General features: G+C 42.8%; 1 protein-coding gene and 1 long non-coding RNA gene across 3 annotated transcripts in view; one reads left to right on the forward strand and one right to left on the reverse strand.

The window, feature by feature from the left end:
- Positions 1-24952, reverse strand: part of CHST9 (carbohydrate sulfotransferase 9) — a 243653-nt gene that overhangs the window by 11151 nt on the left and 207550 nt on the right. For both annotated transcript variants that reach the window (XM_043558517.1, XM_043558518.1), the window contains one exon: positions 17704-17741. In XM_043558517.1, coding sequence (XP_043414452.1) covers positions 17704-17741 — 38 coding nt within the window. The remainder of the gene's footprint in view (positions 1-17703; positions 17742-24952) is intronic.
- On the forward strand, positions 3514-14813 carry LOC122470666. The gene is made up of 2 exons (XR_006293969.1): positions 3514-5352; positions 14177-14813. It is a non-coding gene; the product is annotated as an uncharacterized LOC122470666 (long non-coding RNA).

Here is a 24952-nt window from a genome sequence, read left to right on the forward strand (position 1 = left end):
TAGGCCAAGGGCTTCGGAAACTGATGGCTCAGTTATATGAGGGGTGAAGACTGACTGCTTTTCTACCAGGACACCGGGACAGTTGGCAACGGTGTGATCATGCAATCCTAGTATCCAGCACCATTCGCCCTGTCTCCTTCTTATCCTCATCTCCTACTCTTCAGCTTCAGTTATTCACTGATCAAATGTCTCCTGAGCACTAACTGTGCGCCAGGCTCTGGGCTGTATTTTGGAGGAATAGCCAGCGAAGTCTCAGCTGGTCCCTGCTAGTATGGGGCGGCCTCAGGGGCAGGGGCAGGGGAGGGGAGGGGAGGGAGATACAGAAAAGACAGTCAAGAATTACCACACTTATGGCAGGTGGCAAGACAGGAAGAAGGTGATGCCAAGAGAGCATTAAAAAGGGGGCATTCAATCCAGTTTGGAGGGCAGGGAGGGTTTCTTGGAGAAAGTATGGACTGTGCAAAATCATTTGTTTCCTGTCTCTGTGACTTATTTTCTCTCTCCGGAATATTCTTCTTTATTATTTTTTTTTTTTTGCCCAGTATAAAAGCCAGGGGGAATGGAGCAAGCTCGTTTAACTGCTGCATCAACCCAAAGACAAGACATGGATATGTTTATTCTACAGATGAAGGACTCGAAGCTCAGGGAGATTACATAACAGGCCCAACTTGACAAAGCTATTGCTAATGCTATGCTTCCGACCTCAGTCTTACTCATTTGTGGCTTTTTTCAGCTGCACATATATCAAGTAATTTACTCCTTGTTTAATTCCCATTAAATGAATTGATGTAAGTAAAGCACCAAGCATATGTCTGTCACAAGAGAGCATGGCAGTTGAGAACCAGAATTTCTGAATCACGAGGACCTGGTTTCGTGCCCCTTTTCTCTCATTTTCTATCACAGCAAACTTGCCTAACCTATTTTAGTTCTTCTAAGCTTCAGTTTCCTTGTCTCTAAAATGGAGAGAAAAACAGCATTCCCTTGCAGTGTAGAATTACAGGAAATATGTGTAGAGTGCTTAACACAAAGTATGTTCTCTATAAATGATAGATATTTTATTGATTTATTCCTTAAATGTTTATGAGCATCTCTATGTGACAAGTATTTTCTAGGTGAATATCACTGGTTTTCCTCTGCTTTTGACATCCTTTTCTCCTCTTCTCTCACTTAAAACACAACAAAGTTAAGAGTCTATGATAAATGTTCAATGGGGATAAAGCTGAGTGGAAGAAAGAGGGCAGAGGACAAATGAGAGACAGAAATGGGAAGGAAAAAAAGATCAATGGAAGTGGTGGCAAAGCCAGTGAAAGAAAACAGAGGAAAAGAAATCACAACTACAGTTACAGGAAGAAATAATGAACACTTGGAGCTAGAGGGTAAAGAGAGAAACTAGCGAATTCTAGCTCTCTCTAAGCTGCAACCTTCAAATCATTTAAGCTGCTTGAACACAAAACAATAGTTTCAGTAGTGAGGCTATTTAAGCTGAGCCAACAAGCTAATTTCTATAGTCACCTTGCATGCAAGGACTAAAATTATAATTGCACTTGCCAGTTCTTTCAATTTTGGGTTTAATTCCTCTCTCTCTCTCTCTTTCCTGTTAAAGCTAAGAAAAATTAAGATATGAGCACTGAGGATGTAGTGAAATGTCAATTACATCAGGGGGAAGTTTCTCCCAAGAACAGGGCTGCTCACTCGTTTGGCAAGACCATCAGAAGCTGAAAACAGACATAACCTCAATGTATGTAAGTAGATAAGGCTTCTCTACAAGGAGACCATTGGGCTTTTATAGATTTATCATTTTATCTGTCTTCTAAGTTATCTTGAGAGAATGAGGCTATTGTTTTTAAATTTATGGATAAATAAAAATACTTGTGTAATGGGGCGCCTGGGTGGCGCAGTCGGTTAAGCGTCCGACTTCAGCCAGGTCACGATCTCGCGGTCCGTGAGTTCGAGCCCCGCGTCAGGCTCTGGGCTGATGGCTCAGAGCCTGGAGCCTGTTTCAGATTCTGTGTCTCCCTCTCTCTCTGCCCCTCCCCCATTCATGCTCTGTCTCTCTCTGTCCCAAAAATAAATAAAAACATTAAAAAAAAAATTAAAAAAAAATACTTGTGTAATAACTTGCCCCAAGTCACTCTGTGGAGTGAGTCTGGAGAAGTCAGGAACACATTCCAGTTCTTTATGTCCATCCCAGGAAGAAATAGCAAAGCATTTTGCCTTTTAAAGAAACTCAAAACTTTAATGAGGAGCTGCAACATGATAATGTGCATTCAGAATGTTTGGTCCTCACAATTTTTCTTCTAGGTGTTCCTGCACATGTCAAGTGTGGATGAGAGTCACAAATAAAGTCAATTTGCAATAAAAGAGGTAGAATAATTGGATGTTTCATTGCAAGGATTTTGATATTTCACTGGAATTTTAGATATCTAATAGATTTGAAATATGGCTCCTTAATATCTTCAGTATGTTAATGTTTAGTTTTCTAAAAATTAAAAATTGTCAACCAGCTTCTCATCCCCTTGAGTTGAAGATGAATAACAACAAAGATGTGTATGTATGAGAGAGTTCTGGAGGAGACATGGGGGAGGCAACCTTGACTCCAATACCTTCTTCTAGAGAATGCAGTTGCTAGATAGTTCTTGCTCTAGTTTTGGGGAGTATGATGGGGAGAAGGAGCCCGCTGCCCTGGGTTGGAATGCTTTTGTGTTTTCTTTTCTTTTTCTCTCTCTTTTCTTTCCTTCCTTCCTTCCCTCTTTCATTCCTTCCATGGGAGCAGGTGGTAGTGTTACAGGTATGGGTTAGAAAGCAAAGGAAATGAGTCCATGAGGTGACACTAGAATTGGAAACTGACGTGGGGTGGGCCAGGGAGGGTCAGAGACATGGGTGATCAGTGGAGGAGAGGGGTGGGGTGCTTCCATGGGATGACGAGGAAAGTGCAAGAGAGAAGAAAGCTTTTGTGAAGCCAGGAACACGGTAGCTGGATAGATCACGAAAGCATAAAGTATAAAGTATATAAAGAATTTTGAGCCAGATGCACCAGGTTCCCCACCTTTTAGGGCAGTGTCTTTATTTGTGTTTCCCTAGAAGCAGACCTTGAGTCAAGGACGTGAGTGTAAGTTGCTAATTTAGAGTTAATTCTAACAAATACTTGTAGGACAGTAGGGAAGTAAGGTAGGGAAGAGAAGGCAGAGAGCATAGGGTGAATTTTTAAGCAAGTTAGCACAGTAGGAACTGGATTTCTGTTCCACTGGGGGAACTTGCAAAGCTCCAGAGTTATCCCACCAAACCCATCAGCCTTAGTTGATGGCTCCTAAAGGGAAGAGGTCTGGCAACTCTCGCCTGCTCTATGGGAGGCCAGGGTAGACACCTTCAGGCAGAGCCACAGGTGTTGGCAGTCGCTGGAAGTCTGGCCAAAATGCAAGGAGATATTAAGAGACGAGAGAATATACAAAGGCACAGCCAGTGTTGTGACAGGAAGTCAATTATCATTCTGGTTCTCTGTTTTCCCATTTTAAAAGTGAGAATCCTAATATTTGTTCTTGGACATGTTGAAATAGAAGTGATGGCATGGGCTGGGGTCCAGGATCCCAACACCTTGTTCTTTGGAAGTGTCACTTGCCCTTTGGAAGTGTTCACAATGAGTTTGTGTATATATGCATAAAATAAGGCTGAGAAAAGGAGCACCTTATGACCAGATGGAACCTAGTCCTATGGAGCCGAACTAGGCTACGTAGAGTTCTGTAAGAGAACGCTGTAAGAGTTCTCTTGCCTGGGGCAGGCAGCCCCGTGACCTAGAACCAACTTTGAACAAAAGTTCTCTTTGGGCCCATTTACCCAAGATGTATCCTAAAATCTCAGCCCTCTGATTCTGACACTCTGATGGCAAGAGGAAAGGAGGCTTTTTGAGAATAAGATAAATGCAGTTTTAAAGTACCTAGTACAGTTCCTGACCACATAGTTGGTTCCTCCAAAATGTTAATGCATCCTGTCTCTGTGTCTTTCTTGATTTTCCCTTGACATTGGACAGCTCATCCAGAATGCCGGCCTTCCCAACTTCAGAGTGAAATGACCACAGCAACAGGCCCTATTCCTCTAAGAAGTGGTGGGGACAGGCACCAATTAGGAGTGAGCACCTGCTTTTTAAGGACAGCTTATCCATAGGCTAGCTGGCCACCAGTGAAAAAGTGTGGAGCAACAGCCTCTGCTCAGGTGTGGACAGTGACTAGCTAAATCTGTTTATCCATCTTCCCTCTGGCTCTTGACTGGAAAACATGGAGAGGTTTGGCTCGTTATTGGCAAAGAGAAAAAAAAGTAACATCAGCCTTAACGAGAAGCAGAGTCCAAGAGAATGACTGAGTCAAGGTAATGGTGGAGTAGAGGGTGTCAGCATGGTGAGAACTCAGTCCCAGGAAGCCGTGTACACACAAGGGCCCGTTTCTTCCCCACCCATTGCCTACCAGTCCAAAGCTACTTGAGTTCTGGGAACGGCCACACTGTGCGAGCAACAGTGACACTGGCAGGAACACATTCCATTTGTCTTATTTGGTTAAGCATCTGCCAGCCCCAGATCAGATTTGCCTGGGTCAGCACCTTCAAGTGACACACAGGCCCCTCTGGCTTACTTGCCTGCATATTTGACAACTCAGCTTTCCTCAAGACTGCCTCCCCAAAGCCTGGCCCAACCCTTTCAGTCTAGAGCAGGCACCTCACACGTTGGTGCTACCATGGGTTACTTGGGCCCTGTACCAGGAACAGAGAGTTGCCATGGGCACCAGATCATGCCACGGTGATCTTGAGGCCATGCCGACACGGATTTCTTTTTGGGATTTCAGTCTGAGGAGGAATGCAAAGGAAGAATGTAAGACATAAACTCATAGCAAAGCAGGAGAACAGAGAGGCGAGGGGCAGTAGAGTGAGTTACCATATGAGGGGGTCAGAATGAGTGGATCTCTGTCAAAACAAAGTGTTGATCAAAATGCATATTTGTAGGTCTTATCTCTTTGTGCACTAAGATAAATTTTATCAGTTTTATCTTAAGAATATTATTTCAATCTAAATTTTGAAGCCTTTTGGGGTTTCCAAAATGAGTTGTTTCTCCTGAAGATGACTGTACTTGATTCAAGATGTCACTGAAATGGATACTAAGAGGCATCAATGGTCATGGCCATGAGTTTTTCTTTTGGTCACCCTTTCTTCATGAGGCCAGTAGGAGCGGCACTGATCCTGATCCCTTGGCCTGAGGCTGGGAGTCTTCAGTATCAATACAACCTCATCCCCCAGAGCTGGTACAGATTGAGCTCCTACAGGACATGGGAGGATCACAGAGAGGCGCCTGCCATCTGCAGCCCAGCCTGGGTAAGTGCAACTGTGACACTGGCCAAGGGGGGGTGGTGGTGCTGGGGGCCGTCCAACGCTTTCTGTTGCTGTTTTTAGGCAGAGTCCAAGTCCCGGGAAGTGGCATATACCTGGGGAAATGCTTCTTCCTCCACCCATTCCCTACTAGTCCAAAGCTACTTGAGCCCTAGGAACAGCGATGCCAAGGGGGGGAACAGGGCTGCTGTTGATATCCAACCACAAATCTCATCCAGACACTGATGAACAGGATTTTCTGTCTAACCTATTTATAGAGACACTAATATCATAAAGCAAGCAAGCATAATTCTCTGAAGGTCCTTCAGAGATGGCATCATCACCTCCCTTTCCCTAATACAATTCTGTAATCTTCTCCTTGAAAGGAACAAACACATCTTGGTGTACCTTGCTCAGAAATAATATCACAGCTTATTGATTCCACCTACTCTCCAAACAGGGGAAGAATGTATCCAACAGGGGAAGTCTCAGGCTCCACACGGGGAATTTTCTGAGGGTCTCCCATAACTGAAGGCCACTAGTTACTAGCCTGTAGCCAGTATGATAACTGAAAGTGGATAGTTCCGAGCATCATTCATCTGTGAACACCAGAGACAAGACTTGTACTTCTAGACCAGTTCTCAGACCAATGGGAAGACTCTCTTGCCTCATCTGTGACTCAGGCTCCATCCATTGAGATTCCCCAGTTCAGAGCATGCTCCCTCCTGTGCGAGGAGAGATATATTTATACTAATTGGCACAGAGGGTCAGTTTGCCTGTCTTGACCCCTGCCAGGACTTCAGTCTGCTTTAGTGAAAGGAAACGTGGACCAAGGCCATAGGGAGAGGCTGACTAGTGAGAGTGGGTTTTGGATGAATATACACACACTGCTTTACTTGCAACTGTCAATGGCTATCACACAAATACTTTTCTGCCAAATCAATGTCACTCACTGGAATAGGACATCTAACTGAGCAACTCGGTGGTAGCCGACTCAACCTCCCATCTGAGGCCTCCCTAATAGAATTGTGGAAATCAAATGGAATAAATACATCATGCTTTATTGGCGGTGTATACTCACGAAATGTGGCTTTTAACCACAACTTTTTTATTTCTGCCGAGAGTCTCACCCTTCTGCAGTAACCCTGGGGATCTTGTCTTAATTTGTTATTTCGCTTCCCATACTCAGGTACCAAATTCTATTCATTTTTTTCCATCTAAAGTGTTTATTCTCACTATCAATAGAACACTTATACACATTTTTTCATGCCTAGACTACTGCCATTGCCTGCTGGCAGAATTAATTAAGCAAGGCATTCATTTGAAGTATTTATCGGGCATCTAATATGCGAACTCTTAAACGTGTTGGGGCAAACAACTCTGACAAGGGTCTTGCTCTCATGGTACTTATGTTCTTTGGGTGAAGGTAGATATGAACAATTAACAAATAAATGAACCAGAAAACAATTGCTGAGGCAGAGCCATGTGACATAGCGTGAGTTGTGGGAAGAACGGAGAGACTACATTAAATGGGCGTCTCGAGAAGATCTATTTGTGGAGAAGCTGCTGGAGCAGAGGTCATTAAGACAAACATCTCAGGCAGGGGCAGCGAGTGCAAAGTCCTCGCCTGGGGATGCACCTGGCCAGGTGGAAGGATGCAGGGGGAACCCGTGTGGTTGTCGCGAGAAGGGCACAGTGACTTAAGATAAAATCAAAGGGGAGCATGGGACCATATCTTGTAGGAAAATCAGATCGTGGAAATCACAGGAGGGACTTTGGGTCTCATCAGAGGTGTAATATTAGCCACCGGAGGTCTCGGACAGGGTGATAACATGATGTGAACTGACGTTTTATAAAACTCACTCTCCTGACTAAGTGGAGAACGGACTGGGGGCCTGGTAGGAGTGGAAGCAGAATAGCCTGGAGAGAGATTGGTGGCTGGTACCACTGGAGACAGAGCAAAAAGGAAAATACAGGATATGGTTTTAAGAAAATTCCACACTAATTTTCTTGAGGTCATTTCTCAATTCCAAAAGCTTCATTGCCAGCACATTCTATTTACTGCTGAATCAAATCTAAATAACTTTGGTTTCAAGTCCTCCATGATCCTTCCCTGGCCACTTTTCATTGATTGTCGGCTTCTCCGAACTCCCACAGTATCTATACTGGTTCAGTTAATACGCAAGTAAGTAATAACACACTCTGTTATCCACACATAGCACTTGAGGGATGCTAGTCTTCTCTTTCAAGAGAGACAATCCCTTTAGAACAGGGCCTGTGCTGGCACTTACCTCCACATCCTCTGTCACACTGAGCTCAGCTCCAAACACAGGGCATGTGCTGAAATTGCTTAGTGATTGATTAAAAACATAGACCACTAGCATTCGTCTCTTCCGTATTTCTCTCATAGGAAGGGTGATTATGTGTCAATATTCATTGTACCATTGAACCAACATGCAATGCATTAATCATCTCTGAGATAACCAGATGAGGTTTTCTTGTAATCTTTCTATTTGGCGGAGATAATTTTACTTGCTTTGGAGTTTATGAGGCCATAAGTGGCTCCCATCTGTTGATGAACATATTTCTAAGAGTCATTTAGTATCAAGTATGGAATACTTGAGGGGAAGTTAAATTGTAACTTTTATATTAAGTGTCATCTTAGTAACAGAACCAAAATTGGAAGCATGTGTTCAATTTTGGTCTTTCATTTTCAAAGCTTTAGGTCAGGCAAAGAATTAATTTCATTTGTTTACAAAGTAGATTATGCCTAATAAAATCTATTTTGTTTATGGTCACATTTTAGTCAATCCATTGCCTTAGAAAATGAGAGAAATCTGATTGGCTAATCATTCAACATAGTAAATTACATTATTCCACATCCACAGAACATTGGCCTAATTTAATTATTCAGTAATAGCATCATGAAAATACTCTCCTTTAATACGTTTTGAGCAAGGCGCATACTCGTGATGAAACAGTGAAGAATCCTGTTTATTCCTTCCTTGTTTGATGACTGACCATGGAATGAAACATAACAATTCTGTGGATAATAACTTTTTCCACATTAAGGATAATAAAGACAAGGTAGCTTTCACTATGATCCTTACCAGTACTCTGAATTTTCACTACTTGTCTGTTATGTCTTTTCTTTCCCAGAAATTGGTTCTCTGGTAAGTGCTACTTTACAAATAAAGTTGAAACAAAATTGGTTTCAATTTATGCATAATAAAGGAAATAAGTGGGATAACTTTCTCTCTCTACTGAGAGGTAGAAAAACTCTCCAAGACACTTTCTTTCACTCCTGAGATTCTGACAAGGACCAAGGAGTATTTCCTCAGCAAAATACAGTTACACACAAAATTTTATACAAAATAAAAGTGAAACCTCTCTCTCTCTCTCTTTTTAAATTTATTTATTTATTTTGAGAGAGAGAAAGAGAAAGCAAGCAGGGGAGGGGCAGAGAGAGGATCCCAAGCATGCTCTGCACGGTTAGTGCAGAGCCCGACACGGCGCTCGAACTCACGAACCATGAGATCATGACCTAAGCTGAAATCAAGAGCCAGATGCTTAACTGACTGAGCCACCCAGGCACTCCAGAAATCTCTTGATGGATACCCAGGTGATCTGCCCTGAGGGATCTAAACCATATATATATCATAGATTCTGCAGAATTGGCCTAGTATTAATGACCGTTTCTTGTTATTTGTTTCTTTTTTGGGCTTTTAGAAATATGTATTATGGCCAAATATTGGAAATAGTGAAATTCAAACTGACAAAGATAGACATATTTAAATTTTATAAACATGTTTAAATTTATAAACATATTTCTGATCCCTGATCACTACTTCTTAAAAACACAACTTTTAACGTCAACCAGCAACTTTTTACTCAAAATGCTGACTACTTAAGGTCTACGGCTGTCTACCACAAGGTCTCAAGTTTTCACTCGATTCCTTAGTTCCTTATCATGAGGAGAAGGAATAATACGGATAAAATAGTTTAAAGATACACCAACCCCCCCCCCCCCCCGCCGTGTTTTCGAGTATACATTAAAATACGATGACAAATTGGCTCTGTGGCCCATTTTGATCAAAGCTTTAACTCTAGAAGTGCAAAACAGACATTCCACCGGAGGAGGTGTTTGAGTTGGGGAACTCTGCTAATTGTGCTCCCGGTCACTAGAACTTGGCCACTGACACCTGTTGCTATAATGATGCTAACCAATTTGCTCATACAATCTGCTGAGTTGAAAAACTTCAGTGACCCCAGTTAACTCATCTTTAGCTACAAGTGTTAGCAAGCAGGGAGGGATAGAATTAGAAAAGCTCCAAAGAGGGGAAGAAAAGGAAGGGGAACAGATTGACTGGAAAATCATCCGTGGAATATATTTCACTGGCATCTTAGGTAGTGGGATTCATTTAGACTATATGGTAAAGGGGCGTCTGGGTGGCTCAGTTGGTAGAAGATGTGACTCTTGATCTCGGGGTCCTGAGTTTGAGTCCCATGTTGGGCATAGAGCTTTAAAAAAATTTAAGGGGCACCTGGGTGGCTCACTCGGATAAAGGTCCATCCCGATATTTCAGCTCAGGTCATGATCCCAGTGTTGTGCGATCAAGCCCTATGTTGGGCTCTGTGCTAAGCGTGGAGCCTGCTTGAGATTCTCTCTCTCTCTCTCTCTCTCTCTCTCTCTCTCTCTCTGTCCCTCACCCCTGCTTATGTGCTCTCTCTCTTAAAACATAAAAATAAAATAAAAATAAAACCACTAGATGGTAAATTAGCTATTTTTGTGCAAGAGATGCTACATTTTCAGCACAGAGCTTCAATATCACACATTTTCTCCCATGAGCACATATACAATGATGCAGTTTTACTAAGAATGAATAACTTATAAACAAGTTTTTAGAAGTAAGGTACTTTTCTGGAAAATAAAGGAATAAAAGAACATTTTATAGTTGGTGAGAATAAAGGTTTCTACTTCCTTTCTTGTTTTATGTCCATGGTATTTGCTTGGGCTCTGCTGAGGAATATTGCCAGGGGCAGCAGACTATCCCGTGTATACTTTTCTTTTTTCAGTTTATAATCTCTTTTCAGGTGAAAGATAGTTTTTCTCTTAGACTAGATTCCCTTGATTTTTCACTTATGTAATTAAAAAAGTAATTTAGTGCTTAACAGGAACCCCAGAGTGAGTATATGCCTATCTTGATTTTTGAAATGCTTTGGGAAAACAAATTACATCATAAATACCTGTATTCTAGGGTCTTATAACCAGTTGCTTCAGCATTAGTGTCAAAATTGGGGTGCTGATTAGGGTGGTCATGAGTGGGATCATTTAGTTAATAGAAAACCTTCCAGGACAGGCATCGGTATAGAGCAACAGCAAAGAGGAAGGATTTTGGAATGATATATACCTGAATTTTTTTTTAATGTTTATTTATTTATTTTTATTTTTTTTTAATTTTAATTTATTTTTGAGAGAGAGAGAGAGAGAGAGAGAGCATGAGTAGGAGAGGGGCAGAGAGAGAGGGAGACACAGAATCCGAAGCAGTCTCCAGGCTCTGAGCTATCAACACAGAGCCTAACATGGGGCTCAAACTCACGGACTGTAAGATCTTGACCTGAGCCGAAGTCAGACACTTAACTGACTAAGCCACCCAGGTGCCCCTATATTTTGAGAGAGAGAAAGAGAGAGAGAGAGAGAAAGAGAGAGAGGGAGAGAGAGGGGGAGGGGCAGAGGGAGAGAGGGAGATAGAGAAAATCCCAAGCAGGCAGAGCCTGATGTGGGGCTCGATGTCACAAACCATGAGATCATGACCTGAGCCAAAACCAAGAGTCGGACGATTAACCGACTGAGCCACCCAGGTGCCCCTCTACCTGGATTCTGATTCCAGCTCTGCCACTCACCAGCTGTGTGCCTGTATAGACTCGTGGCTGGTGCTTACAGGGTAGAGTCGTATTACTTCCATCCTGGTGTGTAATCTCGGGCAAGCTACTTCCCTTAATGGACCATGAATCCCTGGGTTTGTAACTATCGCACAAGATTACTGCTATGAGGTTTAAATGAGATAATTTGATGTAAAATTTAGCCCAGTGCCTACACACAGAAAGCTCGTTAAGCACCTAAGAACGATGCTAACCATTATTATTATTATTAATTTAGTGCTAAGCATAGCAGAACCTGAAAAATTACTAAATCTTTCAAGCTTGAGTTTCCACCTGTATAATAAGGAGATTAAAATATGTATCCTCATAGGTTTGCTGTGACAAATAAGACACACGGAACACTAAGCGAGTAGCACAATTATTGGTCACAATTATTCAGAGGCATTTTGAGTGAGCGGAGAACTATCTGCATATTTGATTGCTAATAAATCGTGCAGTGTTGCTAATAAGCCATTTTCTTGATCTCAATCATTATTTTCTTCTTAGCGTTCAGGCTTTTAAAGTACCCGAGGGCCATTTTCTCATTCTCCCTTTGTCTTTAACGGTAGATTTCCACAGACCATTGTCTTGTCTATTTCCTCAGAAACCCTTACACGATATTTTGATTTTCTTGGTTTCCAATTAAAGAGGCGAGCCCCAGCTTTGTGACATTTATACCTGAGTATTTTCTAGATAGGAAGCCATCTGACCTTTGATAAAAACCATCTTTTAGAAATCCTTCTTTGTTAGCCACTATTCATGCTACCACTTTTGGAGCATTTCAGTCCTGCTTTCAAGCATTCTTTAGAAAGACTCATAAATTGGATAGCTTTTATAAAGCACAACTTCCGGTTCTGGAAGGTACTCCTAAAAGGGAATTAGGGGGATGGGATCTTCACTAGTTCCATTAGTGCTGAACTTGCGGTGAGAAACTCTCTTTAGGTCAAAGTTGTCTCCTTGAGTGCATGGCCATTTTGATAAGACTAGTGCGAGGTAATGTAATCCCACTTTAAAATTAGAAGTTACAAAGTTCATGCTACACTGAAAAGGTGACAGTGAATGGCGCTGCCATTCTTCCATTTGAGAAAAAAGTCAGGTGCTCATGTCTTGACCCAAGCAAATCATTTAACATTCTACAGGCTGTTATGGAATGTGGACATAAAGATAAAATAGGTGTAGGTCTCCCTGCCCTTCAATTCTGTCATTCCTCTGACAGTGTGACCATTATTCGTAGAGACCATGTGCATTCTTAGCTTGTCCCTTCTGTTTTTGGCTGAGATTCCTTGCTGGGGAGGTCAAAGGACAACACTTGGGTCCTGCCTTGTAAAAATCAATGACACAACAGTTTAGAGCAGTCCAGTGTATGGGGAGTGGACCGCCCGCATTTAGCAGTCCCTCTGACTACCAGGGTAACAATTTATTGACTTGGAAGGTTTAAATTGACCAACAATTGGTTGGGTGCTTATGATGTGCAAGGTCTAGCAGTGGATACTGAAATGAACCAAACATGATAGGGACAAATAGAGTAGAAAACGCAAGGATCTGTAGCAAAGGAGCTGGAAAATAATATGGGACCATAGACGAGGGAGAGATTATTCTTCACTACGTGATGAAGGAAAGCTTGGTGGAAGGCATTTGAGTTATGTCTTGGAATATGAGTAAATTTTGCATGTGCAGGAAGAGGGGTTAGTATGCTGGTAGAACAGTTTTATATAGCACACAACATTATTGCATAAAGGAGCAGAATGGGAAATAAATCTAGGGAGGTGGGGAGCGTGCTGTCCAAAGGACTGTGGGGTCACAGGGTCTTGGATTTCATATTCATACTCAAAGGTTGGGGTTTTATCCCGTAGACCACAGGGTTCAATCTTGGCTTTTTATGAGAATCACATACTGAGTTGTAAAGCCGCAGATATCTGAGCAGAAGCATTCCCAACATTTGTGTTGCCCAGAGCAAGTGTAGGCATGGAGGCCCACATACTGTGTGTCTAAATATTTAGAAGTTTCAAGGTAAGCAGGACTCGATACGTGGCCCTTGTTTCCACCCAGGGTCTGCAGCCTCTCCAGAGGGACTGTTCTGGGCCTGGAGGTAACAGGAGCCCTCTCTTCTCCCTGAGAGCCAACCTGCCACCAGAGGCCTGAGTGGCTCGTGGACCTTCAGGAGGAAGGCAGGGCAGAAGTGGTACTCAGGCGGAAGACTGGACCTGCTGCCATGAAGGAGGCAGATGACTCAGACTCTTCAGATTCCTTGGTGGGGTGTGGAAGGGACTGCGGGAATGGGTCACGTACCTCACGCCCCACTTCTCTGACCTTGGGATTGCCAGGCAGTTCTAAGTACCACCCGAAACCGTACCCCCGACTCCACCTGTGTCCTAAGCAGAGGAAAGGGCAGAAGTACACTTAACTCAGGAGCACTGTCTGCCTCCACATCCTCCCCACCCCCGCCCCGAGAGGATGTGGGGTGGCTACTCTGAGGCTACCGCAGCCCCTCCTTCTCTGGTTTCAAAGGGCACAGGGTGCTTTTTATCCCCCAGCCCAACCCCACCGCATCTGACGACCCGGCCCGATTCAGCCGCTCTGTCGTGCTCCCCTGTCGTGCTCCCATATTTTGTGTGTGCTCCATTGATCGTCAAACTTTAAAATATGACGCTGAGAAGGAAAGAAAAGTCCTGTATTTCTGTGTTTGAGATGTTTGGGGTCTTCTAAAGCACATGACCCCTTTTGGTCTGGTCTAAGGGTTGTGCTGTGTCTGAACCCAACAGGGATCCCGTGCTTCTTGGGCTGGCGTAGGAGTGCAGCCTCAGGGTTTGTGCTAACAAAGTTCCAAGGGTGAGTATAATGCACAGGCAGGGGTTATAATCACCGTTAAACGTGGGGAAAGTCTTTCTGTTTGATTTTTGTTTTGCAGCAGAGGAGGGATGCGGATGGTTGGGATTTTAGGAAGCAGAGAGGAGCAGAATGGAGGACGAATGGAAAATGTGGACGGGAGCAGGAGAGCCTCACCGAACAAGCGCCTCCATGAGGGTCTGGCCGAAGCAGGGGCTGTGGGCTGGGCATTGGAGGAGCTGGATGGAGGGGTGATGGGAGATCACATCAGAAGTGCTCAGTGGTCACAGGGAGAGATGGGGTTGAGGATCAGTCTGAGGTCCCCAGCTTTTTGTGGCTGACCCGTGTCCCCCAGACAGGTACGTGGACGTCCTGACTCCTGGCGCCTGTCAGTGTGACCTTATTTAAAAAGAGGGCATTTGTAGATGTGATTAAGTTAAGATGAGGTCATTAGGGTGGGCCTCAACCCCATACAGCTGGTGTCCTTAGAAGAAAAGAAGAGACACGCAGGAAGGAAGCCACATGACAAAGGGGCAGAGAGTGATGGAGCTACTAGCCAAGCATCGCCAAGGACCACTGGCTGCCACCAGCAGCCGGAAGGAGGCAAGGAGGGATCCTCTCCTATAGGTTTCTCATGGAATGTGGCCCTGCTGATCACTGGCTTTTGGACTCCTAGCCTCCAGAACTGTGAGACAATACATTTCCGTTGTTTGAAAGCACCCAGTTTGTGGTAGTTTGTTCCAACAGCCCTAGGAGCAAACGCACAGCTTTGACGGCACACCTATGGGTGGTGGCTCTCTCTGAACCAGGCATGCAGCGAAGGTGAGCCTTTGTCCCAGCCAGCACCCGAGTGTGCATGTTCTCTCCAACATGCACATCCTCTCCACAAGAAACGGAGCCCCTCTTTGTCACCTAGCTGTGTATTAATTCCCAATGGGTTTCAATGATCTCCTATGCAAAAAGGCATACACACAAGGTATTAATTTACTGCAGTTTTCAACTGCCCACAATATAAGAAGGCAGTTTCCAAGTTCAGTTAAAAGGTTTCACGTACAGTATTCCCATTCGGTACCGGCCATATTCTGAACTGGCTTTTGAAGGTATTTGAGGTAGCATTTTAAAGCATTATCTTTAATCTCCCATAGTAAAAATTATTCAGAAAACCTACAGGAGATTTTCATCTCTAGAAGGAGCATTTTTCAGAGAGGAAATTGTTGCAGCACTGAACTGCCAAAAAGACAGCTGAAAAAATGGGTCATGCTTTCATCCCATTCTGGGACAGGAGCTGCCAAACGGATCACTGCTCATTTTTGTCCTCTTCTCGTAAACAAGCTGCGTTAACAAGTTACTTTAAAAAAGCATACTAATTTCCCCAGTGAATTACACAGGAAAGAATCCAGCGTTCCCTCCAGAGAACTCAAATAGTTGTTTGTTCTCAGAGCTCAGGTGTGGTAAAATAGCTGTGGGCTAAAAACGCACGCTGGCGATTGGCCAGTAGGCTGGAGCTCTCCATCCACTCCAGCCCTGATTTCTCACATTGGTGTGCAACTCAGAGCTTGCTTAATGGGGGGAAAAAAAAGGACTTGATTTTCAATTTCAATTTAATTACACAATCTATAGTGCCTAGTGGGAAGGATTTAGGGGCAAAGATTAATGCTCAACAGTGCTCCATTTCACATTCTTTTCTGATGAAGAACACTGTATTGATTATCCAAAATGAGTTTTCAAACTTGTTTTTTTAAAAGCCAGATTCTGGGAGTAGCGGAGGGATTAAAGAAGGGGTGTGACTTCATTTCTTGGTTCTTTGCCAAAATTAGATAAATTAGAGGTGTGAGATGTCTCTTTGAGTTGTTTTGCCAGTGCGTTCTTGAGAGTGGAAAGCTTTTCTGTACTTGGGAGAAGAAAGAATAGAAATTCTATGGTAAAATTAGAAATACCAGCTGGCAGACACTGATTGAACAATACAACTATCTGTTTTAAGAATGACTGTATAACGAATATACTTAAGACTCTTCCTTATTATGGTCAGTCCAAAGAATTTCACTCTTATTGGGCCTGGAAATCACTGTGATTTCATCTGGCAACTAATCAGTGTTTCAGATTACAAGTAAATATTTGGTGTTCTATTTTGGTGTCTACATATATTCTATCAGTTTAGCCACAGGTAAAATGAAGGAAAGTGTAGGAAATGTAAATCTGCCCATAAAAGGGGGCCTTAATATATTTCTTGATCCATTGCTCTAACTTGTTAACTTAATAAAATAAACAGGTCTCTTTATAAGAAAAAGTATTCCCTGTGTGACTTAAATAAATAAAAATGGTAGCAATAAACCTTACCAGTTAACTGCTGTCAGCCTTACCAAACCACTTGAGCACATACAAATAATTGAAAACACAATGATAAAGAAATGAAGCTCGGAAAGCAAATAAACTATTTGAAACAGCTAACTGGTCCTGCCATTGCACAATGACAGCATTTTCAAGTATTAAGATGGCCGTTACTGTGAATCAACATTTCCAATTACATGAAAAGCAAAATGGTACCTGCTCAGCATTAAATTTTGCCGGCTGAACTTGCACAATAGTACATTAGCCGAATGAGTTAACTATTTTTAGAGCTTGATGAGCTACTGGGCATCTGGCACAGATTAGGTAAAGCTAGAACTTAATTTGGGTGGAATGACAATGGGGACTAGAATTGGAACTTATTTGGGAGGGCACTAGAAGCCTTTGGAAAATGTACCCTTGACTGGTATAAAAGTAGACTTACCACTCTTCTCCTTGGCAAGGGTGAGTCATAATTTATGCCAGAGGAGAACTACGAAAACCAAACCAAACAAAAGACATGGAGATTTGGGTTTGTGAGTGGAGCCTGAGCAAACTGCTGTCTGCTTTCCTGGAGTCTGGTGGAACAGGAAGCCCTCAGAGATTGACAGCCCTCTTGGCCTATTTAAAGAGGAGGCGGGGTGGGGCAAGATAGGGTTTGGGAAGGCCTCCCTTGGTTTCAGGGGTGGCTTTATTCAACTCCCTAAAACAGTTAGAGGAGTGATTTCATTTACTAGTAAATGAAAAGTAACAATATTGGATAAGAAAACAGGGACGCACCCAGGAAGACATTGCCTAATTGAGCTTAGAAATCAAAGACCATAATGGAAAGCAACTTGCATGTTTCTACTGCTAGGGGTTCTGTTCTTAACTGTTTGGGAGGGAGTGACTTTCGGCAGGGCAAATTAAAACTTGGGAAAATCACACAGGAGAGTCACTTTAGCTAAGGGAAAAGTAGATAAAAGTATCTATTTGCAGCCATGATATTTATCAACGCAGAGGTCATGTTATGTTCAGAGGGAAGCTTACGAATCAGACTTCGCAGAGTCTCATTTCTCTACTGTTTCCTCTGGTGGATGTGCAGAGGGAAGGAATGAGATGGGGGACAAAGAAAGTACATGGTCATCCATGTATGACCAATTTGTTTGTTTTCAGAACCAAGAGCATGTGTATTGCTCATACCCAATAATTAGCAAAGCTTTTTTCCCTCATATTTACAAATGCTTGATTATTAACATCCAAAACATAATTCTCCATTATAATTTATGAGAAGTGAGGAAATACCTGGTTGGTGATATGTCCCCGGATTTGTTCTCTAGTCACTGAAAGAGAAAGCAAAAATAAATGTCACATTAAAGTGTGAAAAGGAATTAAATGCAGTACTGATCCTGCTCTATTCTCACTCAAAATTCCAAAGCAGTCATGGGCTCTCTGAGCAAACATTTGTCTTACAATATGGACTTTTACAATCACTCCCATAATTGGAATGAAAGAAAAAAAAAAGCCAAATCCTACATAAACCACATGAGGCAAAGGTAATAGAAAACAGAGTGGAAATCCGGTAAGGGTGATACCAGAAGAATGTATTAAACTTTGGCGGAGAAGTGAAGAGATGAAAAGGACCGAATAAAAATTTGAACAACAGCCAGTCCAAGGTTTTCAAACAATGACAACCTGTTCAAGTATAATACTAACACTGAGCTCATGGAACCTTGAAGACTAGACAAGGATATCTAATGTGGCAGGTGGCAGAGGTGCTACTTTTAAAAACTTTTCCCTCACCTGTGAAGATAATAAAGACATTATTATACTTTGTTGTTACAGTACTGCAGAGAATAAAGTGAAAACCCACAGTTTATAAAAGTATCTTGGTCAGGACAAGAAAACAAAACACAGAGTAACGTATGAACGGCAACAGGGAGTGTAAAGAATAAAGACGTTAAAATAATAAACCTCCAGGGTGCTTGGCTGGCTCAGTCAAGTAAGTGTCTGACTTTGGCTCAGGTCATAATCTTAGGGTTTGTGGGTTCAAGCCCTGCATTACGCTCGCTGCTGTCAGTGCAGAGCCTGCTTTGGATCCTCTATCCCCCTCTCTCTGCCCCTCCCCAGCTCATGCTCTCTCTCTCAAAATAAAGAAATAAACTTAAAAAATTAAAATAAATAAAATAATAAACCTCCATGTTGAAAACAACCTGAACGTGATCAGTGTTGTATATGTCTTAAATGAAAGGGAAGAAAAATCCTTAGTAATAATGAATAACAAACAACCATCAAGAAAGAGAGAAGAGCCTTAATAATGAATAACAACCAACCATCAAGAAAGAGCCACCTGGGTGGCTCAGTCAGTTAAGCATCTGACTTTGGCTTAGGTCATGATCTCGCGATTCATGAGTTCGAGTCCTGCGTGGGGCTCTGTGCTGACAGCTCAGAGCCTGGAGCCTGCTTCAGCTTCTGTGTCTCCCTCTCTCTCTGTCCCTCCCCCACTCACACTCTGTCTCTTTCTGTCTCTCAAAGATGAATAAATGTGAAGAAAACTTAAAAAAAAAATAAAGAGAAGAAATTTTATGGCACTATGGTATTCTGGGCTTGTGAACATCTTGGTAGGATACATACTTTATTAAACAGATTCTTTTAAAATTTTAATTAAGATAATTGTTCGGTCACTTGCATTTGCAGGAAATAAGGCAGACAGATCCTGTGTCCCTTTACCCAGTTTCCCCCAGTGGTGACATCTGGAAGAGCGATAGATAGCACAGTATCACAACCAAGATACTGGCATTGAGGCAGTCAGGATAGAGAATTTCATTTTTTTTTTTAACGTTTATTTATTTTTGAGACAGAGAGAGACAGAGCATGAACAGGGAGGGGCAGAGAGAGAGGGAGACACAGAATGTGAAACAGGCTCCAGACTCTGAGCTGTCAGCACAGAGCCCGACGCGGGGCTTGAACTCACGGACCGTGAGATCATGACCTGAGCCGAAGTTGGACACTTAACCAACCGAGCCACCCAGGCGCCCCAGGATAGAGCATTTCAGACACCACAGAGATATTTCAAAGTGTCCTTTTATAGCCACACCTATTTCCTCCCACCTCCTCCCTCTTAGCCCCAGGCACTCACTAATCTGTTCTCCATTTCTATCGTTTTGCCATTTCAAGAATATTATATAAATGGAATCATACGTTTTATAACCTTTCAGATAGGTTTTTCTCTCTCAGCAGGGTTCTCCAGAGATCCATGTTGCTGTGTGTATTCCTGTACATTCATTCCTTTTCACTGAGGAGTAGTATTCCATAGTATGGATGTACAAACATATGTTATGGATGTATGCATTTATTTATTTAAAATTTATTTTTTTAAAAATTCAAATTAGTTAACATACAGTGTAATCTTGGTTTCGGGAGTAGAACCCAGTGATTCATCACTTACATAGAACACCCAGTGCTCATCCCAACAAGTGCCCTCCTTAATGCCCATCACCCACTTAGCCCATCCCCATACTCATCTCCCCTCCTACAACCCCCAGTTTGCTCTCTGTATTTAAGAGTCTCTTATGGTTTGCCTCCCTCTCTGTTTTTATCTTTTTTTCCCTTCCCTACCCCTATGTTCACCTGTTGTGTTTCTTAAATTCCACATTATGAGTGAAATCATGAGAATTGTCTTTCTCTGCCTGACTTGTTTCACTTAGCGTAACACACTCTAGCTCTATCCATGTTGTTGCACATGGTAAGATTTCATTCTTTTTGATGGCCAAGTAGGATTCCAGTGTGTGTGTGTGTGTGTGTGTGTGTGTGTGCACCACATCTTCTTTATCCGTTCACCAGTGGAGGAACATCAAAGTGTGTTTAACCATTCACGCATTGAAGGACATCTGGGTAGTTTCTAGCTATTATGAATAAAACTTCTATCAACATTTGTGTACAGGTTTTTTGGTTAGTGCAAGTCCTTACTTCTCTGGGGTAAATGCCCAGGAGTGCAGTTGCTGGATTTTATGGTAGCTGCATGTTTAGTTGTTTAAGAAAACATGCCAGACTTTTTTTTTAAAGACATGTAATGAATAATCGATATTTACCAATCAATTAATCAACCAAAAATAAGTATATTTGAAAAGTTTACTAAGTGCTCTGTATCTGGCAAGGTGGTACATGAGATACAGTATAAGGAACATCCAAAATGGAATGATGGTGTTAAGAGTGGACTATTTAATCATGTCACTGTCACAAAATGCCAGGGGCCAATCTTGGAGTCCTTAGATAATAAGAACCAATTTCCTTCATTTTTTAATGGCATTGCCCAGTAAGATATTGCTGATATGTGTTAATAGATTCTTTGTTGGATTATATGCTGAATGTTTAGAGAAGAGGCAACATGGTTTGTGAGAAAAGCTTGGCCTTTTGAATCAGATCATCAGTATTGCCAAGAAGAGGGAGGAGAACATCCATGCAGAAGGAACAGCATGGGCAAAGCCATGTGACAAGAGGGAGTCTAGGGGGTCCAAGGCCTGGAAAGGAAGCCAATAAGGCCAGAGTAGAGAAATAAGGGTCGGGGTGTGTGATGTCAGATGATGCTGGGCAGCTAGTGATGTAGATGCCTTGGGGAGATTTATGATCGTTACAAGAGCAGTGGGAAGTCAGCCATTAAGGAAATTTGGGCCAGATAGGGACATTGCAATCGTGGGGTCAAATCTGCATTTTTCAAAGACCACTCAACTCTTGCTGCTGACTGCAGAATAGGCTGGCGGGGATCCTGGGGATGGCAGCCGCACTACAAAATCTTAGTTTTGTTTCCTTAGGAACGAAGGGAAATCTGAAGGAATTTGAGAGAAGAATGAGAGCCCAAACAATCAGATCATCTTCGTGTAATAATATAGCAGCCCACTGGACTCCAGCAAATGGAGAGACAACAACCTCCTATATAATTAGAGCCCTCCCATTTACTAGATGTTTGATTTGGGTCCCATTAACTGATGCCCTGCCTGTTTGGCCATCTGTAACAAAGAGTTCATAACACCTACCCCTTTCCAGATTTGTGAGGACTAAAATAAATTTTGCAGGCAAAGGGTAAGTGAAGGGCATTCCCAGGACCGTGACACGAAGAACAGTCTCAGAGGCAAGAAGACAGTGTATCTGGGTGACTCTCGAGGTGTTCTGAGTAGCTGATGGAGTGAAAGCATATAGCACAGCAGGTGGGAAGTATAGAGTGTGGGAGGAGGGTAAGACAACAGCCATGGGATGTTGTTGGCACGACGTGAGGCTGAGAAGGGGTGTTCAGGCCGTGGGATGCCAGCAGATGCTTTTCAGCAGGGGGTGAGGAGACCAAAGCTGTGCTTGAGAAAGATGGTTTTGGTGGTGGTGTGGAGGATGCGGTGACGGTGAGGGGCAGACAGGTGGCAGAGAGAGCAACAGGCATGCCCAGTGTGCAGGCAGGAGTGACGAGGGTCTCAGCCCGGGAGGGAGAACAGAGATGGAGGGATGCCTGGAGCTGGTGGCCTTTCTGAGGTGGATTCTGGAGACTGACTGGATGTGGGAAGTATGGGAGCAGGGAGCAAGAGCATCCCTAGGTTTTCAGCTAGGGGAGCTGGTGGATAATGGTATTATCAAACATACAGTGGGAAAAGGAACAGAATGTAAAGAGAAGTTATAAAAGGAGCCCTCTGGGCTTGTCCCCATGATTAAAGTGAAGATATCTGTATGTTATGAAAACTGACATGGCAATTATGGTAAACAGAATAACGCCCCCCCAAATGTCCACATCCTAATCTCTGAAACCTGTGAATATGGTACCTTCCATGGCAAAGGGTCTTTGCAGATATGATTAAGTTCAGGGTCTTGAGATGGGAAGATTATCTGGGATTATTGGGATGCACCCAATATAATCACAAGGGTCGTTCTAAGAGAGAGGATGGAGAATCAAAGGGAGAGGGAAGGGGAGGCAGGGGCTGGAGTGGTGCAGTGAGGAAATGGGCCACGAGCCAGGAATGTGGGCAGCCTCCAGACTGGGCAAAGGGAAGGAAGTGGATTCTCCCCTCGAGCCGCCTGAAGGTAGTCTCGCCGTACTTTTCTTCCGGTCTAGTGAAACCATTCTGGAGCGTCTGACTTCCAGAAGTTTAAGAGTAATACATCTGTGAAAGCCCCAGCTACAGCTACATGTAGGAACCCAAGGCACAAACCTGGGCTGTGTCGTGGGATGACAAGACAGGCTGGGCACAAGTCTCCTTGGCAAAGGGTCAGACTGAGTCCAGGATTTGTGTCATCTGTCCGAATGAGGAAGAGGCAGGGGACTGTTGGCGGGAGAAGTGGCCAGGCTGTGTCCAGTTCAGACAACAAGGCAGGTGCTATGCTGGGAGACTGAGGGGTAAGGCAAGGGTTGATTCAGATGATAACAGGGCAGGCTTCTAGTTATTGAGGTCATTTAGTCGGCTGAGGATCACAGGGGCTCAGAAGCCAGACATTTCTGTGAGTTACAGTTATTTAAATGTAAGAAAAATCATCTTCTCCCTTGAGCTATTAAAACTCTAATGAATTAAAATATATAATTATTTTGTGGCCCCGGTGATTATGATTGCGGCTAATGATAATTTTTTTTCTCTTGCTTACGGATAGTCTTAGGCTGGTGGAGATGTAAATGTTCTCCGGCCAAGGCAAGAAAAAAGGAGGGAATCCCACTTAAGGAAAACCTAAGTCATTCCCAAGTTTATTCAAATCATATCTGAAAAAGAGGAATGGAATTTAGGGGATAAATTGTAACTGCCTAAGCCTTTGCTAATAAAAGATTAAGAAGTATGTGGTTTAGCATCTTTTAATTATTTTTTCTAGCATCTTGAATATACAATGTTTGAAATCTCTGGTTGGATCAACATTATTTTGCTCAGAGGTTTGTGGACTTTGCATACTGATTCTTTCCTGTTTCCAACTACATTTGCTTTTAGGCTATTTTTATTCACTTTAAAGGAATTTTAATAACTTTCTGTTGACAGCATGGACAGCTGGTCTTGAGAATTAAAGAAAATTCACTTGCTGACTGAGGAAGGAAGTGACATCAATGAGCTTCTAAAGTCAGCCCAGAGGGGGAAATTGGTTTGTGAGAGAGTGGCCTTTCATTGCACTGTATTTATCGAGCGATGCCTTGAGATGCAAATTGCTGTATCAATCAAACCTATGGTGCCTACCTCCAACCAACTTAGTGCAAACTGAAGGAACAATGCCCTGAAACACTGAGAGGAAAAAGGATGAGGAGTGCAGGAACCTAGGGGCTAAGTGAATTACAGGAGCTCATGATCCCCTCTCCCTGGGCCGATACTTCCTTCCCCGTCAAGCCTCAGTTTCTTTGTCTAGAAAATGAGTTTGATGTAATCTGTTGGTTGAAGTCAGTCTGCTTCTGTGACAAATGCCCACTAAGACCATGTACCAATATATATAGTGTAGACATGTTATCTCTCCACGTTGTCCCAAAGAGTGCTATTAACTGCTTTTTTTTTTTTTACCCCCCACTGAGAACTATCTGGAAAGACGGATCGTCAGGTAGTCGTATTACAGCTACTACCTTGATCTCTTGACACTTGAAAAATCGGTACTCATTGTTTATAATTCTACTTCAGAAAAAGGCAGGCGGCACCCAATCAGGGCTTTCAATAACAATGACAATGGTGATAACAATTTAATTGTCATACTAATGAACGACTTAATTCTGCACCACCATCAGAGAATTTCCCTCTGGAGCTGCAGTAATCCATTTTTCAAAGATCCACTTGTGGATCCACTTGTGGTGCAAGTGGATTGCGTGTGTACGTGTGGGCTGTGTCAATGTGGGCACACATACATGTATACACGCACACCTGTATGAGAGGCAGAAAAGTACCCAGATACCTTTTCTGGTATAAGCCGAAACATTAGATTGCTATTACTTACTCCTTAGTTCATTTTAGAAAGTGTCTGACATGGCTAGAGTGAGGGCTCCATAACAGTTAAATAATTTGAGTCTGAGTTGACAATCTAGTATCAAAGTGAATTTAATTCAGCCTGAGAGATGAATGCATTAATGTTGGTTTCCTCTCCTTGTCTCTAAATATATTTGGGGTACTCAATTACATTTTCAAATTTTATGAGTTAAAGATGTCATTTGAACTACTCAAAAAATGTTGGGTAAGTCAAGAATGGATGAGCCCTCAACAGCCACAGGCTTCAGGCCAAAGGATTTTCAGATTATCCCCAAGCCGGGAGATGCTTTGACTCTAGCAAAATTCATTCATTTGATCCTATAGCAATATTTTAATGGGCATCTATTCTGGACAATATGTTTGTGTGCTGGAGACACGGAAGTAAAGTAGGGGAAACAAGATGACCAAACAAAAAGGCAACACCATGAAATCATGAGGCTGTAAGGGATTATTAGTAAAGTGTATAAGCACTCAGATCAGAAGGTATTTAAATCTTGATACCGTAGAAATGGGGATGGATTCGCTTTCAGACTTTTCAGGTCTTGGCTTTGTCTTTCTGGTCCAGCTGTACCGTATTTAGCACATAGCTTCACTACTCT

This window comes from Prionailurus bengalensis, chromosome D3, assembly GCF_016509475.1.
Source record: "Prionailurus bengalensis isolate Pbe53 chromosome D3, Fcat_Pben_1.1_paternal_pri, whole genome shotgun sequence".
NCBI lineage: Eukaryota > Metazoa > Chordata > Mammalia > Carnivora > Felidae > Prionailurus > Prionailurus bengalensis.